This window comes from Nannospalax galili, unplaced genomic scaffold (assembly GCF_000622305.1).
Source record: "Nannospalax galili isolate Female #2095 unplaced genomic scaffold, S.galili_v1.0 scaffold889, whole genome shotgun sequence".
Taxonomy (NCBI): domain Eukaryota; kingdom Metazoa; phylum Chordata; class Mammalia; order Rodentia; family Spalacidae; genus Nannospalax; species Nannospalax galili.
This window is the reverse complement of record NW_008360167.1, coordinates 1078634-1097313: the sequence shown is the minus strand read 5'-3', so window position 1 is coordinate 1097313 and position 18680 is coordinate 1078634. Positions and strand designations below refer to the sequence as shown.

Here is an 18680-nt window from a genome sequence, read left to right as displayed (position 1 = left end):
CTAACATAGACTCTGGAAAAAAAAATGGCATATATTCTCCCTCATATGTGGATCCTAGCACCAAATCCTTATAAGTGAATAGTATCCAGACATAACTACAGGAACCAGGACAATGAATAGGAACTAGGGAAGTAAAGGAAAAGAAAGAATCTGAAAGAGAACAATAGGAAACAGGTGTTAACAAGGGAGACATAGATAATAGTGGGGTTATTTTAAGGAGAGTGGGGAGGGAAGGTTGTACAAGGAACCTAGGGGATAAGGGGAAAGAAGGAGCTCAAGAGAGGTAGGACAGTAGGAGAAGGGTATTAGTAAGGGAGAAAGGGGGAAATGGGGGCACTTTAAGCAGCAAAACCATGATGGAGGGGGGAGACAATGTGAGAGATAAACAACGCCTAGCTAGTTTTGAAAATCAGAGAGAACCATATTACTCCTACAACCTACTGACAAATTATACATAGCAGATCAAGAAATATATGTCTAGGTAAGGTTTATCTGAGATCAACCGATCTTTGCCCAAGATTTATCTACATGACATATAGTAATTAAAAATACCAGACAGGTGGAACTAACCTTCTTGGGTGTTTAACAGACATACTTTGAGGTCTATGTCCCTTTGGTCAGAGGGACACAAAGGACAGTTTTTGCTTCTTGCCCTCCTAGGTCGACTAGTTCCAGGGGACTATGAGCATCTCTCAAAATGTCCTATAATGGTGGTGGATCACCTGTCCTCTTGATCAAGGAGGCCAAGGAGATCCCACCAGATGGACTTGAACTAGTGTCCAGTCTATAAAGAGGAGGGTCAACACAGAGGAATCATTTCCTCCATGCTTCCAAGCGAAGCCAACCATGGTCGAGTAGGACCTTTGACTTATCTTCACATAGGCAGAACTGGTAAAAGAAAGGAGCCAGGGGCTCCTCCCAAGCCCATGTGACCCCTGAGGAACAGATCCTCAAACAACCTTAAGAGTAAAAATAAATCAGTTTATCTTGTCCAACTGTATGGACTTATTTATCCAAAAGGAAAGTATAACCAAAGATTAAATGGGCCAACATAACTTCATAAGAGTCCATATGTATAGCTAAAAGGCTACATAATAAGCAACAATGCCAGACAAGTGATACCTTCTTTTGAGTTGTTGACCAGGATGGCCAAAGGGGATCCCAGATAGTAACCCAGCATAGAACTGGGAAAATGAACAGCAGACCCCAATCTTATCCAAAGGAATATAGACAACTTATTACTGCTAGAGGAGGAACAGCTGACCTCCTAAAACAAAGACTTCTAGATAGGATGACTAGATTCACCAGAAGAACAAGCAGTGGGGAATGGCTGGGGGTGCCAACGACACAGCAGACAGTAGCAGGGCTATTGGAGGGTGCTACCTAGGAAGTGGGTGTATAAATAAATTTTTAAAAAAAGAAAAAGAAATTATTCTTCAAAGCATAAAAATTTGCTCCTTAATAATTAGATGTGAAAAACATTACCATTGAAATCTACTTGATGACTTTATATCCATGTTCAGAGGCCAAGGCTCCAAGTGCAAACGATTATGATTAGTAATATTCAGATACATACAGATGAGACCCATGTGCCTACATCTTAGTCTTATTAGCAAAAACAATGAGTCTATAAGAAACAGTATATTTTAAAATGAAATGGAGATTTTTTTGTCATTTTGAGACAGGGTCTCCCTGTAGCCCCAGATGACTGAGTACAATATTGTATAACTGTATTAATTCAACTGTAAACCTAAAAATTTACAGCCAATTTTGAAAGAGATGCATCTTAGCTCTGGGAATTGTTATTGAATATGTCAATACTGTTATAATGAAAGGCTTCTTCTAATTATATGGTTATTAAATAATTTTTTAAAAAATGAGAAATTGATAGTTCATAACTTTCAAAAAAAAAAATACATCGCAGACTGCAGAGAGCATTCAGTAACTAAAATGCTTCTATAAAGCATGAGAACCTAAACTTGATTCTATGAAAAAAGTTGCGAATGGTGTCATCTCACACTTAAAATTCCAGTACTAGAGAGGTGGAGACAGGTAGATCTTTGAGGTTCACTGGTAACCACTGAGTCAATTCAGTGAGCTCCAGGCCACTGAGTGACCCTGCCTCAAAAAACAAAGTGAATGGCTCCTGAGGACATGGTCCTCTGGCCTTCACATGCACACGCGCACACACACCACACACACACCACACATACGCACGCACACACACACACATGCATGAGCACTCACATATATACAAAAAAAGCGCCTTTTAATATCATAGGACAGTTAATATAGTTCTTTTACTTATTTTTTATTTTTTTATTTTATGTGTATGAGTGTACTGCCTGCATGTATGTAAGTGCACCCATGTTGTGCAATGTCCATGGATGTGAAACAACAGCACTGGATTCCCCTGGAAGTAGAGTTATGGACGGTTGTTGGCCATCATGTAGGTGCTGGGAATCAAACCTTGGTGCTATGTAGGAGCAGCCAGTGTTCTTAACCACTGAACCATCTCTCCAATGCCCCACCCCTTTTATTCAGACAGGGTCAACTTGTAGCCACAGCTGACCTGGAACTCACTATGGAGACCAGGTCTCTGTGAGGTGTGCCTGCCTCTGCTCCAGAGTGCTGGATTAAAGGCATGTACCACCACACCCAGGTACAAAGTCATTTTTAAACCCTCAAAACAGTTGATCCTTCACCCCTTGAACAATCTATGACGTTTTGTTGGGTTTTTTTTTTTGTTTTTTGTTTTTTTTTAAACATAGTCACCAAGGATATCAGGGCTAACACCACAAGGGGGAAACTTTGGTGAGTAAAACAGATGTACTGTTTTCAATTAACTGTATGTTCAGTGTTTAAAGGGCCCGAGAGTCCTAAAAAATTAATTGTTCCTAAGCAGGTTCAAGAACCTACAGAAGTCCGACCATAAATATTTAGATTTAACTAAGAAACTGTACCCAGTAAGTTATAAGCACCACTTCAGCATCTCCTTAAGGATTTAAAAACATTTTGGGGTGGAGTTGGAGAGCTAAACCTGGTAAGTAAGAAAATGCATTTTCTGAGGCTGGAGAGATGGCTTAGTGGTTAAGAACACTGACTGGTCTTGCAGAAGACCCAGGTTTGAATACTAGCACCCACATGGCAGCTAACAACTGTCCATGGCTCCAGTTCCAGCGGATTCAACAGCCTCTTCTGTCCTCCGAGGGCACTGCACCATACGAGTGCACTTACTTACATGCAGGCATAACACTCATACACATAAAATAATAAAATGTTTTTTAAAAAGAGAAAGAAAATGCATTTTCAAAAGGAGCCAGAATTCAAGAGTTAGTTCTCAAGCACACCACCTAGGTGTGTGTTTGAGCAATAGAAAGGCAGTTCCTTTTTCATACTGCTCTTGTCTGCTTCCTCACATTTACACAGCTCATACCAGTGTGAATCCCTCAGTCATCAGTCATCATCAATGACATTTGCCATTGGTGAGGGCCTAAATACAATGATAGCATTTATGCAGAACAGAACAGCAACAGCAGAATTTTTACTAGCCACAGATGTAGGCATCCAATAACTTCAAAAGTTCTACTTTTGGTTGGTTTTATTTTTGGGGTTTTTGAGACAGGGTCTCACTAAGTATCCCTGTGTTAGAACTCACTATGTAGACCAGTCTAGCCTCAAACTCAGAGATCTGCCTGCCTCAGCTGGGATTAAAGGAATGTACTAACATGCCCAGCTATACTAACATCTTAACTTGGATAGCATTAGCTTGTTTTGAAAAGAACATGCTGAATTAAGTCCTATTCTGCCTCCTGCAAAGCTCTATAAGAACTATCTCTATAGTTGAATCCCTTTATGATTTGAAAGGCACTTAAATTTTATCTTTCCTAGAGAGCTAAGAAATTCTTTCTACACTAAACAAATGAAAGCAAGCAAATCTATCTCAGATGAACAACCTCTTCATTCTGGCTTTTTTTTTTTTTTTTTTGGTTTCTAAGTATCAAACAAGGTAAATATGGACATTTGTTTTGTGAGGAAATAAAGTCTGTACTGATAAGAGACCAAAAATAATGTGTGGTTTTCCCAAGAACTTTGCCACAGATGACTAAGAACTCATACCCATTGGGAAGGGAGTGACTGAAGGCTAGAGAGAGAGCTCGGAGGAAAGCACTGGCTGCTCTTGCAGAGGACCCAAGTTTGGTTCCCAGCACCCACATGGGCTAACAACCGTCTGTTTAACTCCAATTCCAGGGGATCTGTCGCCTTCTTTTGACTTCCATGGGCATAACACAACACAGGTACACTTACATGCATGCAGGCAATACACACATACATATAAAAATAAAATATTAAAGGGAGTGATTCATCCCCTTTCTTCTTTCTATGAGCAACATGGTATACTAAAATGAGAATCAATGGCACATTTAACATAGCTAGAACCAGTTAATCAGTGTGGAAAACCAGAAACAACTAATTCCCTTAGCACTAGAGATTCTCAACTAAAACAGACTTACCTAGCAATGGAGAACACAATAGATCTAGCTTTGGTTCCTGTACTGGACCTTCTGATTGGGTCAATTCACCTTCCTCCAGAGAAGGAAAATCTGTCACTTCTATTCCTTCTGCTCCCATGGTAATCCTGGTTTGAGATGTATCCAAGGATTGGGAAGAGTCCCTTTCTTGAGGAGGATGATGCCAAGACTCTGCTCTCTGAAACAGTAATTTTAGAGGAAAACATGCTAAGTCACGAATTAATACACATTAGCATTTAGATTACCGGTGCTCATGGTATATTTAATGATACTCTCACCAGAGTTTGGAAAAAAGAACGCTTGTTCCTTCTGTGCCTGTCTCATCACATTAATCACCTTTAAACCTCTTGTTCTGACTCCCATCTCCTCCTACCAGACAAGCACTGACACTCATGCTGTATTTTAAGTTCTCACTGTTAAGTCAACAGATTTGGTACTACATGACAAAACCATACTGTGGCTATAAAAAACAGCTTAACAAGTATTTCTAAGCCTAAAGTTACATTGCTCCCTAAATACAGCCAGTTTACTGACAGATTAACCAGGCTGGTTTCTAGGACTCCTGGCTCTTTCCGGTTTAAGACATTATCACTCAGTGGGTGTGGTGGCCCATGCCTTTAGTCCCAGAAGTAGGGGGGCAGAGGCAAGCGGATTTCTGTAAATTCAAGGCCAGCCTAGTTCCAGGCCAGCTGTGGCTATAAGGAGACCCCGCCTCAGACGAAAAAAAAAAAAAAAACATTATCACCTCTATGAACAATGACATTTTTGTTTCTTGTCTATTTACCCTGATTTTAGAGTCATGAATCAAACCATGCTTCTGAAACTATGGTAAAGGACCAGTTTTCCTACTTGACATTCATCAGGCAGACATACTTTATTAAAATGCCTACAAAAATTAGTAAATAGAAATCTAATCTTTTTTTTTTAATGTCTAAGTGTATTGTCTGCATGTATGTTAGTGCACTTGTGTTGAGCAACACCCATGGAGGTCAGAAGATGGCATCAGAAACCCTACAAGGGCTGTTAGCCACCATGTGGGTGTCGGGATTCAAATCTTGGCCCTCTGCAAGAGCAGCCAGTGCTCTTAATCTGAGTCATCTCTCCAGCCCTATCCCCCATAGTCTGGAACTCCCTATGTAGACCAGGCTGGCCTCGAACTCACAGAGATTCACCTACCTCTGCTTCCCGAGTGCTGGGATTAAAGGCGTGCGCCACCACACCTTTTACTGTCATTTCTTTTACAGTCATTTTAAAATAATTTAATGAGGAATGAGAACCAATCAATCTAGATTAACAGCATCATTATTCCTCAACTAAAATTAAGTGTAGCAATAAAATTTTATATTAAAACATTCCATATTTATTATCTGACAATCACATTTACTAGCATATTGTTGAACATTTTAGAATACCTTACTTTGTTTTATAACTCTGCTCCATAATTTTCTCTATTTTTCATATAAGGAAATTCAATTTTCTTCAAAATTCTTAATTTGTATTAGAGAATCTACTGGGTTCAAGAGCTTTTTAGGTAACTGGTACTAACAAAACTCTGCAACTTCTTCTGTAGTAGTCCTGGTCCATCTCTATAAACTCTGATGGGTTTGTTGCCTTTTTTTTTTTTTTTTTTTTTTGGTCTTTTTTTGTTATTTTGTCTTTTTTTTGTTGGGGGGAGCTGAGGTCCGAACCAAGGGCATTGTGCATACCATTGAGCTAAATCCCCAACCCCAAACTTTGATGGGTTTGTATAGAGTCAATTTCATTTGCTTTTCTCTTTGCAATTTTTGTCTACTTGCAGTTTCTCATTATCTAAAATCTTTAAGTAAGTCACTCAATTTTAATTTTATTTAATGTAAAAACATGAGATAGTATTACATTGATGGCTATTTTAAATACATAATGCCTTGATTTTCATTATTTTGTAAATATTTCTGGGCTTTTCTTACTGTACAACTTGAACATTTTTAAGAGAAAACAGATATTGTTAATTCCTAGATGTTATAAATCCATAAAAATATCACAATTTAGAGGATTCTTCGTTTATCTAAAGAGATTTCTCTTTAAAGAACTATTTTCAGTATTTAAAATTCATTAATAAAATGTTTTTGCAGTAAACTTCAAAAGATGTCTAACTATTCACTGTAAAATGACAGTAATATAAATATACCTAGAAAAAAAAAGATTGAAGAAAAATATTCTAAAACAAAACTACCCATCTGTGGCTGTGAGATTACATGGAAGGGTCGAACCCTGACATTCCAAAATATCTCAGCAACTTCTACGACAGATAATCAGTCAACTAAATAGCATCAAACATGCGATTTAGAAGAAACATGCATTTACACCTTTCTAACATCTGGTATTAGAAGAAACCTCGGAATGAGCATTCATTTTTTGTCCTTTGAGAACACTCCATTTTTCAGGGGCAGCAGGCCAATCAAAGATTAAAAAGTGAGGAAAATTCTAATCATTTTGTGGGTCTCACCATGGCAAAATTTCCAGTCCCAACTTACTCCTCAGCCTCATGAGCATGGTTTGAGCCTGGATGTTTATTACACTCCTCACACTGCAAATCTCTAGGTACTTCCTGCTTTACTCTGCAGCTCCCTGTCTTGCTAGGCCCTTATCTACCCAGATTTCTAGTTCATGGTTAAAAACAAAGAGCACTATCTACTAAAGGCCTTGCCATTTCATCACATTTTTGCAATGTTTTCCATATTCTTCAGTAGTCTCTGTCCTGCCTCCTTTCATCTCACCTGGTTTCTTACTACTCAACTATGTCTCTCCCCTTGCAAACACTTTCATAATTTTCCATACTATAAATCTTAACCTCTGGGCCGGGCATGGTGGCACACACCTTTAATCCCGGAACTCTGCAGGCAGAGGCAGGTAAGTCTCTGTGACTTCCAGGCCAGCTGGGGCTACAGGAAGACCCTGTCTCAAAAATAACAAAAAAAAAAAAAAATCTTAACCTCGATCAACATTCCTTTTCTTGTATTACATATTTTTCTACAATGTTTCTACCATACAAATATTTTTGCTATGCCCTTTTAATCATGTAAAAGAGCCCTCCGGGCATGGTGGCTCATTTGAAATAGTCAAACCTGAATAGTGAAAAAGGTTTAAAAAAAAAAAAAGTGAACAGAATCCAAGGGACATATTGGGACATAATCAAGCTGACTCTGTATGCATTATCGGAATTCTAGTCAAAAGAAAAGAGAAACAGGCAGTGGGGCTGGGGATGTAGCTCAATGGTAAAGAGCTAGCCTCCCACATGCAGAACTCTGGATTCATTCCCCAGTACCTCAAGAAGAAAAGTCTATCTAAAAAGATGAGAAACTCCCTCTGTTGGCTGCAGGTGGTACTGTAGTCACTGCACAGTCCACTGCCTCCCATAACAGTACTCAGTAGCTATGTTTCCAAACAAACAACAACAAAAAGCTGATGCTGAGTGTGGTGACACATACCTATAATCCAACATTTAGGAGACAAGAGGAGGATTAGAAATTCAAGAGCAGCTTGAACTAGGGAGTTCTAGTTCAGCCTGGGCTGTATAAGGGAAACCCTATTACAAAAACAGTAAATAAATAAATGCAGAGGATTGCTCAACATAGATCACCTCACTTTGACTAGCAAAGTGCAAGCCTGGGTTGAATCCCTACCCCACCCCCGAAAAAAAAGAACTGCCAAAATGTTTATTTGGGCCAGGTGTGGTGGAGCATACTGTAATCCCAGCATTCAGAAGGCAGTAGGATAGAGAACTAAGAGGCCAATCTATGCAACATACCAAGTTCCATACAAGACCTTGTCTCAGAAAAAAAAAAAAAAAAAAGACAAAATATATAAACAAGGTCAAACTATAGTCTGTCTAAAAAATACTGAGTTTGGGCTGGGCGTGGTGGTGCATGCCTTTAGTCTCAGCACTCGGGCAGTGGAAGCAGACAGATCTCTGTGAGTTCAAAGCCAGTTTGGTCTACATAGAGAGTTCCAGGCCAGCTGGGACTACAAGGAGACCCAGTCTCAAAAAGACCCCCCCCAAAAAAAACAATAGTTTGGACCCACAGACTGAAAGTCAAAGGATATCAGAAGACATTCCATGCAATGGTTACCAAAAAAGAGGAGAGCTGCTCTAGTAACAAACATGTTTCGTATTTTAAACTGCTACAATAAACAAAGGACATTATATAATGATAAAAGGGTCAGCTCATAAGATGCAGCAATTATCACTCTAACTGTATATACGCCAAACATTAGAGTTCCTAAATACTTAAAGCAACTGGTAGAACTGAAGGGAAGTCTACAGTGAATGGCAGATTGCATCAAAGCAGACAGAAGATTAAAGAAACAGAGGACCAGCTAGATGTGGCCCACGCCTTTAATCCCAGCACTTGGGAGGCAGAGGCAGCCAGACCTCTGTGAGTTTAAGGCCAGCCTGGTCTACATACATAGCCTGTTCAAGGCCAACTGGGGCTACAGGGAGACCTCGTTTAAAAAAAAAAAAAAAAAAAAAAAAAAAACCCAGGATTTGAAGAATATCATAGACCAACTGAACCTAACATACATAAGCACTGCACCTAATAATAAAAAACACATTCTTCAGAGAGATGGCTCAGTGGTTAAGATCACTGACTGCTCTTGCAGAGGACCCCAGGGTTCAATTCCCAGCACCCACATGGTGGCTAACAACCATCCGTAACTCCAGTTCCAGGGGAATCAGACACCTTCTTCTGACCTCTGTGGGCATAGCACTGCACAGGTGCATTTACACACATGCAGGGAACAAACTCATACACATAAAATAATAATAAATAAAATATTTTTTTAAAAAACATTCTTCAAGTACACATGGAACATTCCCATTCCCCAGGATATACCATCAGACCATAAAAGAAGCCTTAAATCCAAATAAATTGAAATCATACAAATTATCTTTTCTAATCTCATGAAACTAGAAAGCAACAGCAGAAAGAAAGCAGAAAATTAAATTTGCAGAAATTTAAGGAAACCACCTATGAGGCAAAGAAATTAACAAAGATAATAGGAAGATACTTTAAGGCAAATGAAAATAACACAGTATATCAAAACATGGGAAGCAACAGAAGTTAGAGATAAAATTAGCATAGTAAATGCCTAAAAGATTTTAAAGCTCAAATCAAAAAGCTACCATTACACGTTGAAGAACTAGAAAAAGAACAAACTAAACCCTAAGTGAGCAAAACAGAATAAAATAGACATTAGAGCAAAGATAAACAAAATAGAGAAGAGAAATATAGAAGGAAAAAAAAAAAACCAACAAAACTAAGAAGTACTTCTTCGAAAATGTCAACCAAATTAACAAATCTCCAGCTAGAATGCTCAAGGAGAAAAAAAGACTTAAATACCTAAATCAAAAATAAAATTAACAGGCTTTCAGCAGTTTGGATCTAGTCTTGCACCCAAAATGGATTCTAACAGTCGATTTTTATTCAGGCATAACTGTAATACTGCATCACACAGTAAACACAGCAACATGCAATCTACCAAGAACAAATCGTGAAAAAAAAATACACGTTAAAATTTAAACAGACCAATAACAAAGAAAACAGTTTTACTGGAGAATTCTGCCAAACATTTAAAGAATGATTACCATCATCTTCAAACACTCCCAAAAATTGGAGAGGGCACTCCTAAACTATTCTATGAAGTCATCATTACTTTGATACCAAAGCCAAACAAGGGCACTACAAGGAAAAAAAAAAAAATTAGATCAGTATTCCCAATGAATGCAAAATTTCTCAACAAAATGTTAGCAAACAAATCCACCAATACATTTAAAAGATAATATGGTCTGGCTGGTTAGCTCAGTTGGTTAGTGCATGGTGCTTATAATAAAAGATTATATGTCCTGACCCAACAGAATTTATTCCTGCAATACAATAATGAGTCTACATATAAAATTTGATTAATGTAATATCACATTAACAGAAGGATAAAAAATACATGACTGTCTTAACTGAAGTAGAAAAGGTACTTCACAAAATCACTGTTTAATTATTAAAGAAAAAAATAGGAAAAGGAAAAAAAAAAAAAACTACCTCAGAATAAAGTCTATAAAGTCCACAATGTGAAAAGGCCACTTCTAATATCATACTCAATGATCAAAGACCTAAAGAAAGCTTTTCCTGCAAGATTTGGAAAAGAAAAGCCAGGCATGGTAGTCCATGCCTTTGAGTCCAGCACTCTGGAGACAGTAATCTCTGTGAGATCTAGGTGGAATAGTGAGTTCCAGGCAAGCTGGGGCTACAGGGAGACCCTGTCTCAAAAAACAAAAAAAAAAAAAAAAAAAAAAAAAAAAAAAAAAGACTTAAGACTTATTCCAAGGGTAAGGATGCCTGTGTCTTTACTATTCAACAAAAATCAAAGTCCTAGCCAAAGTAGTGGGGGGTATAGAAATTGAAGGAAGAAGTAAAACAATCTATGTTCACAGATAACATTATCTTTTATGTATAAAACCCCCAAATCTACACAGAGACAAACACCCGTATACACACATGCACACATAAACATCAAAAAACAGTTTAAACATGTGAGAGCAACATGAAAAAAATCAGTTATGGGTTTGGGGAGATGGTGCACCTGATAAAGTACTTGCCATGCAAGCCTAAGGACTTGAGATAACATCCCCAGTACCCACATAAAAATCCAGGCAACATGTTGTGCATGTGTAATCCCAGCAGGAATGGGGTGGGAAGGTGGAGAGGGCAAGCCACAGAGACAAGTGGATCCCTGAAGCAAACTGGTCAGCCAGTCTAGCTGAATCAGTGAGCTCCAAGTTCAGTTAGACGGTAGCTGAGGACAGCACCCAATGTTGACCTCTGTCCTCCATACATATGCCCACAATATGGACACATGCACACACACATGCGTATACATGCACATGTACACACATGAAACTCATACAAGAAAACACAAAGAAAAAGCTCCTTGATACTAGTCTTGGCAGTGCCTTTTGTACATCACACCACAAGCTCAGGGCACAAAGTGAAAATAGATGGAACTTAAACTAAAGAGCTGCAGAGCAAAGGAAACAATCAACAAAATGAAAAGGCCGATGGAGCTGGGGGTAGAGTCTTTGCCTGGCATGCAGGAGGCCCTTCAATCCCAGCACAGAAAAAGAAAAGAGAAAATGGAAAAAAAGGAGAAAAGAACAGGAAAGGGGATGGGAGGGGAGGAAGAGAGAGAGAAGAGGGAGAAGGAAAAAAAATCACACTACAGAACGTAAGATATTTGCAGTACTGCAGATATCTAATATGTGGTTAGTATCCGAAAATAAAGAACTTACACAGCTCAATAGCAGAAAAAAACACCTGATTCTGAAAATGGATAAAGATCCCAAATAAATACTTCTCCAAAAGGAAGGAGAGGAAGAAGAAAAGGGAAAGAGGGAGAAGAAGAAGGGAGGGGAAAGGAGGGGAGAGGGAGAGGGAGGGAGCAATGGCAAGCACAAGCCAAACACTATAGGAAAGTCTTAAACGTCACTAATCATCGAAAAAATGCAAACCAAAACCACAGTGGCACACCTTTAATCCCAGCTTGGAGGCTTGGGAGGCAGATACAGGTGGATCTCTGTGAGATCTAGGCCAGCCTGTTCTACCTAGGCCAGCTCTAGCTACAGGGACTATCTCAAAAAAACAGAACACAAAGCAAAAACAAAAGCAAACAAGATAAGTGTTGGCAAGGACAAGGAGAAAAGGGAGTCCTTGTACGCTGTTGGTGGGAATGGTAAGCTGCTGTGACAACTGTAAGAAGGTTGGAGGTTTCCTCCTACTTCCCAGCTTTTCACTTGAGCTGTGTGAGCCCCTTATGGAGGCTGGGAATGATCCAGACATAGCTGCATACACTCCTCTAATACACAATAAGAAACAGCTGGTGAGCGTGTATGTGTGTGTGTGTGGGGGGGGGTGTCAGAGTTCCCAGAACCAGGTATGAGGCTAGGCAGAGAACTCCATGGTAAAGGGCTTGCCTGGCACATGCAAAGCCCTGGGTTCAATCCCCAGCACTGGAAGTTAAACTTTTACCACTCAATAGTAAACACACAACCCAAATAAAGAATGGTGAAAGATCTGAACAGAATGTTCGTAAAGCGTACGTTTAAAAACGCCATTAAGCACACGAGAACATGTTCAACGTCTTTAGTCAGACAAGCACTGCTTAAGACACGGTGACTAGAAATCTCATACTTGGATAGCAGGCATGTAAAATGGCACAGTCACACTGGAAACCATCTGGCAAGGCCTTAAAGGCTTCATACAAAATGATATTTCCAAGCAATTCTAGTCCTAAATATATAGTGAAGAGAAACAAATTTCACATGCCCATACAACATATGTATGAACGTTCATAGCAGCAGCATTTTAAATAGCCTAAGACAGGAAAAAAAATTAACTCTGTATGTATTGGGGGTGGGGAGGTGTCCTGGTCTAACATTCTTTGTCTTACCCCCTTGAGAGAGGGACTTACTGAACCCAGAGTTTGCTAGATTTTTTCAGTTATGCTGCCTGGCCAGCAATCCTCCTGTCTCTACCTTCCCTGCCCCTGTGTAACCCTAGAACTGGGGTTACAGTCACACATAGCCAGAGAACTTTGGTGTGGGTGCTGGGAAGCTGAACTCAGGTCCTCATTCTTGTACAGTAAGCATTCTTACCCACTGAGCCTTGTCCCCAGGCCCCCAAAATAAACTTTTATATCTGATCAAAGAACAAAATACTGGGCAGTCACATAATGGTTCTTCAGCCCATACAAGAGGTGAGGAGCAGACACACACTACATAATGGACACACCCTGAAAGCATCATGCAAATGTGAGGACAACCAAAAAAAGCACCCAGGACAGGGTTCCATATACATAAGATAGACAAAATCTATAAGCAGAAAGCAGAATAAAGCCACCTGGGGGAATGAAAGATGAGAAACTAAAAACTCAAGTACATGGACTTTCCTTTAGAAGTGAGGAAAATGTTCTAAAATCACCTATAATAACCTCTATGAAAACACCTGATGTGTATTTTAACTGTATGGCACGTTAGTAAGTGTTAAAAACCAAAGGAGGCTGACCAAAATCAACCTGGGGAGGAAAAGGTTTCTTTGGATTATAGGTCACAGCCCATCATCAAGAAAAGCCAAGGCAGAAACCTGGAGTACAAACCATGGAGGCGCACTGCTGACTGGCTCGCTTCCCTGGCCTGTACCCGGCCTGCTTTCTTACACAATCAAGGATCACCTACCCAGGGGTAGCACTATGTAGGGAGGGCTGGGCCCTAATTCACCATTCAATAATCAAGAAAATGCCCCACAGGTCAATCCAAGGCAGGAAGTAGCTCAGTTGAGGCTCCCTCTACCCAAGTATGTCAAGTTGACAACTGAAGCCACACAGCATACAGACTAAGAAAAAATAAAAAAAAAAAAGATTGAAATTAAAATTGCTAAATTAAACAGATGAAAAGCAATAGAATTAAACTTAAATCCAAGAGCTATTTCCTTGGATGAAAAGTAAAGCAAACCAAGTAAAAAATAAAACATAAACACACAAAATTAAAAATGCGATGGAGCTAGAGAGATGGCTTAGTGGTTAAGAGCACTGGTTGCTCTTGCAGAGGACCCAGATTCGATTCCCAGCACCCACATGGCAGCTAACAACCATCTGTAACTCCAGTTCCAGGGAACTCCAACACCCTCTTCTGACCTCTTTGGGCATTGCACAATGTGCGTGCACTTACACACATGCAAGCAATACTACTCATATACATAAAATAAAAATAATAAAAAATGAGAAGCAGAAATAGTCACATACAAGCAAGTAATTAAAAATACTATATAGCACTCCATTCTAATCAACTGAGACCCTTGTCATTTTGAAATGAAGGACTTTCTAGGAAAATCTTAAAATTATCAAAATTAACCCAAGAAACCTGAGAGTTTATGTACACAGACCACAATGGAGGGGAATCCAGATGATACCTTTCACACATAAAACATTCCTATAAACCTAAAGTGTTCCAGGGCATGGAGAAGTCCTCATTCCAGCACCTTTCCTGAAAACGGCATACCATGGACAAGGTAAGGGCTCAGGCCTGTTCTTTCTTCTGAAAAATGCCAATCTTCCAACCAGAGATGTTGAACACTGGGCAGGGGCTAGAGGGTAAGAGTGAAGGGGCAGGGGCGGGGGCGGCTGGAGAGATGGCTCAGAGGTTAAGATCACTGGTTGTTCTTGCAGAAGACTCAGATTCAAATCCCAGCACCCACATGGCAGCTAACAACTGTCCATAACTCCAGTCCCAGGGGATCCAACAGCCTCTTCTGTCCTTTGCAGGCATTGCATGACACGAGTGCACTTACATACATGCAAGCAATACACACACACACACACACACACTAAAAATAATAAAATATTTAAAAAATCAAAAAAATTAAGTAACAATAAAATTGTGGAGAGTTATCCAGAAAGACACTCAAGATAGATCTCTGGCCTCCACATGCACCCCCCACACACATATATTGCACTACAAACATAAAACATACAACAGAGAGAGAGAGAGAGAGAGAGAGAGAGAGAGAGAGAGAGAAATAGTCATCTTTGACTAACAGGACTACAAACTTAATCACTGTCTTACAGATCATCCCTAGAAAACCCTTATTACCTAGAAAGAGTTATATGAGAGGGTAAATGGAATATTAGAATTCTGTAATTTAACTGAGCGAATGAAAATGTTTCCGGTTATTTGAGCTCATTCCTTTAAACAATTTACACTGCACTAAACACTACTCAACAAAACTTAGGGGTGGGGAGGCCTATATATAGCTCATTGGCAGTGAGCTTGCCTAACATGCATCAACACTAGGATTTGATCTTCAGCAGCACACACAAAAAAGAGAATCTACACCTTCAGGTATTTTCTAGTGTAAACAACTGATTTTTGTTTTTGAGACAGAGTCTTACTGTGCGGTTCTGTCTGGCCTGGAACTCTGAAATCTCCTTCTCAATGCTAGGATTAAAGGTGTGCACTACCATGCCCAGACTTCACATTAACTCTTTCCTTTCTTTTGGTTTTTTTGGAGACAATCTCCCAATAGCCCTAGCTGGCCTGGGACTAGCTATGTAGACAAGGCTGGCCTTGATCACACAGAGATTCACCTGCCTCTGCCTCCTGAGTGCTGAGTGCTGAGACTAAAGGCATGTGCCACCATACCCAGCTTCACTTTCATTCTCACTATTGCTAACATGAGAAAATTCTTATTCTGCATAACAGCAACCTATCTATATGTAGTAGAGAAAGACTGCTTCTAAGATCTTTCTTCATGGCCACCATTCCCACCACAGACCTGGTCATATCTTAAAATCTGCACAGGAATTCATTCAATAACCAAATACCTGGACACTTTACCCTCCATATCTAGCCCATTATTAAGTGTGACAATTTTTGCCTTGAAAATATGGCTGCTGTTCCAGGATGAATGGCTGTGCCAAGCCCTTCTATCCTCAGAATAAGGCTGCTTTGGTCTCCGCAGGCTGGGGTTCAATTAGGATCAGAATGAGGGAGCCTTAACAAGTCCTGGCTATAATCTGTTTTAGGGCATCTTGATACCACTGTAAGGGAATTCCATTCTCTAATGAGCACACAGAACCATCCCAAATTTAACCCCTAGTGACCCATACTTTCTCTGCACAGATAACCAGTTCCCAAAAGAAACACAAACACAGGTGTCCCACCTGATAAGACCCAAACAAGCAGGGCACCATGAGAGTGAAACAAAGCCTGACTGCCCACACAGCAAAGTCCAAGAAAGTAGCCCCTCATAATGCCCCTACACAGGCAGCTGTAGCTCACTGCAGCTAATAAACTTTCTACTTCTGCCTTTTTGTTTCGGTGAATTCACTCACAGCCCGTGGTCTGTCAACTGTCCTGGCACAGCAAATACCTCTCAAAACAGTCTAGTTTTCCCTGTATTCACCAACAAACACTCCATGTCCCTGTACTACAAGACCATTTTTTTGCCTGACAATATTGCACTTCCCTCCAATTAGTGTCTTTCGCCTATTCCTGCTACTTGAATCTGACTGCAATCACACCTGTCCACTCACTACTTGGTTATCTTGCTGAAACACATATATGATCATACACATCCTTGTTTAAAACATTTTATTGATTTCCCAAAGCTCCAGGGACAAAGCCTCCAAACCCCTGGCATAACACCTGAAGCAACGCACAACTCCAACTCAAGCCACTGGCCTTCATTTCCTTGAAAACACCATGCTTTTCTACCCCTTGCTTGGCTAGCTTTACTCTGTCTTCAGACGTCAGTTCTATTATAACCTCCTCAAGAAGCTCCCCAACCTGACTAGTCCAAGTTACCTTACCTTATGTGTCACAGCATTTTAGCTATACCAGTTTTAATTATGAGGTCATTTGAATTTTACCTGCCTCCCTCTTTAGAGTGGGAAAGCTAGGAAAGCAGGGTTTGGTTCACCAAGATCTCCTTGAAATCAAGCACAAAGCGTGGCACAAAATTAATGCTTAACGCATAAGCTCGGGCTGCAGATATGGCTCAGTGGTTAAGCACACTAGCTGTTCTTACAGAGGACCCTGGTTGGATTCCCAGCATCTACATGGCAGCTAACAACCATCTGTAACTCCAGTTCCAGGGGATCTGAGGCCCTCTTCTGACCTGTGAGGGCACTGAACGTCTTGGGTGCACTTACATACATGCAGGCAAAACACTCACACATAAAAATTTTAAAGCATAAGCTCAATAGATTACCAACCCCCTGGAGCACCAGACAACATTTTTTAAATCCTTAGTAATCCACCAGGGCAGCTATTAATCAAGTATGGCTAGCAAGTACTTGAAAAGGGGATTAAAACAATGGAGTCAACAAATTCCTAATTTTATTCATTCTTTTCCCCCCAGTACTGGGCCTTGAACTCAGGGCCTTACACATACTAAGCAAGCCCTTTACCACTGAGATAATAATACCCAGCTCCTCTATAGCCACTCCTGGCTAGTGGCTCAGGTATTGATCAGCAGAGGTCTTGCTATCTGAAAAGTATTAAATTCACTACATGGTCGTATCTTAGTGAGACAATGGTAAAATCCATTTACTCCATTCTGTCTTGACTTTTCTTTCTAGTTTTTTAAACTAGAGCAATGCCACAAGCCTCTGACATTCTAAGTCCCTCCCACTGGCAGGGGACCCAAGTATTGCTGCAAATGCGATCCCAGAAAAACTCAGTGGGCGGGAAGCCTCCCAACATCTCTCATGCCTAGTACACATCCACACTAATTCCTCAAGGAGAGTTCTTTCTGCACTTCAGTGAAAACTAAAGTTAATTGTCTTCGTAATTGGCTATTCCTTAGCAACGGCTAGCTCCGGTGCAACCCCAGCTCCCGCCTCCTGACAAAAGCCTTCCTAACTGGGAGCCCTGGGACTACAGTCGACCTCGAGCATCTGTCCCATCTGTCGTAGTTGAAAGAGGCTCAGGACCCCACTGAAGGAGTCAGACAAGGGAGACGTGGTTGCTAGAAAGGACAGGAGACCACCAGGAGCCTGCCAGCCCCACCGGCTGGAGTCAGGGCCCCGCAGCAAACGGGCCCCCGCGATCCTCCCGGGACCCGCACCTCCCCCGCCCGCTCACCTGCTCCGCAGGCGTCCATTCGGCCGCAGCGTACGAGTGCCTCGTGGGCAGTGGCGGCGGAAAAGCCCCGCCGGGTTGCACCTGCAGCCAGGCCTTGGCCATCTCGTCCTCCTCCTCCTCCTTCTCCTCCAGCTCGCCGGGCCACCGCAGGTCCTTGGGCTCCATGTTGGCGTTGTGCTCCGGGCGGCTGAGGGGGAGGAGGGTGAAAGAGAAGAGGGCGGGGAGGAGACGCGAGCCGACTGGCTTTTGCCGCGCGCGCAAGCGCAGACGCCGCCGCCTGAAGTGGGCGGGGCTGCGAGAGCCCGCCCGTTGCTAGGGATGCCCCGCGGGGCGCCCCGGGAAGGCCCGGGCTAAGGCGGACCGCGACGAGCGACGGGTGACTGAGCCGCCCCGTTCCCAGTCACCACACCTTGCTCACAGTACTGCACGCTCACAGTAAACGCAGCCTGGGCTACTTTGGAGGCGCTAGGGCCCGGTAC

At 41.2% G+C, this 18680-nt stretch overlaps 1 protein-coding gene across 6 annotated transcripts in view; it reads right to left on the bottom strand.

Moving 5' to 3' along the window:
• LOC103726557 (Alstrom syndrome protein 1 homolog) overlaps positions 1–18387 on the bottom strand; it is a 153491-nt gene extending 135104 nt beyond the window's left edge. For 5 of the 6 annotated variants that reach the window (XM_029559180.1, XM_029559182.1, XM_029559181.1 and 2 more), the window contains exons 1-2: positions 18202–18387; positions 4515–4710 (exon numbers count right to left, since the gene is read on the bottom strand). In XM_029559180.1, coding sequence (XP_029415040.1) covers positions 4515–4710; positions 18202–18366 — 361 coding nt within the window. In that variant the 5' untranslated portion in view covers positions 18367–18387. Of the gene's footprint in view, positions 1–4514; positions 4711–18201 lie in introns of those variants that run through there. The other variant, XM_029559185.1, reaches the window with a different exon arrangement.
• Between the last annotated feature and the right edge of the window lie 293 nt (positions 18388–18680).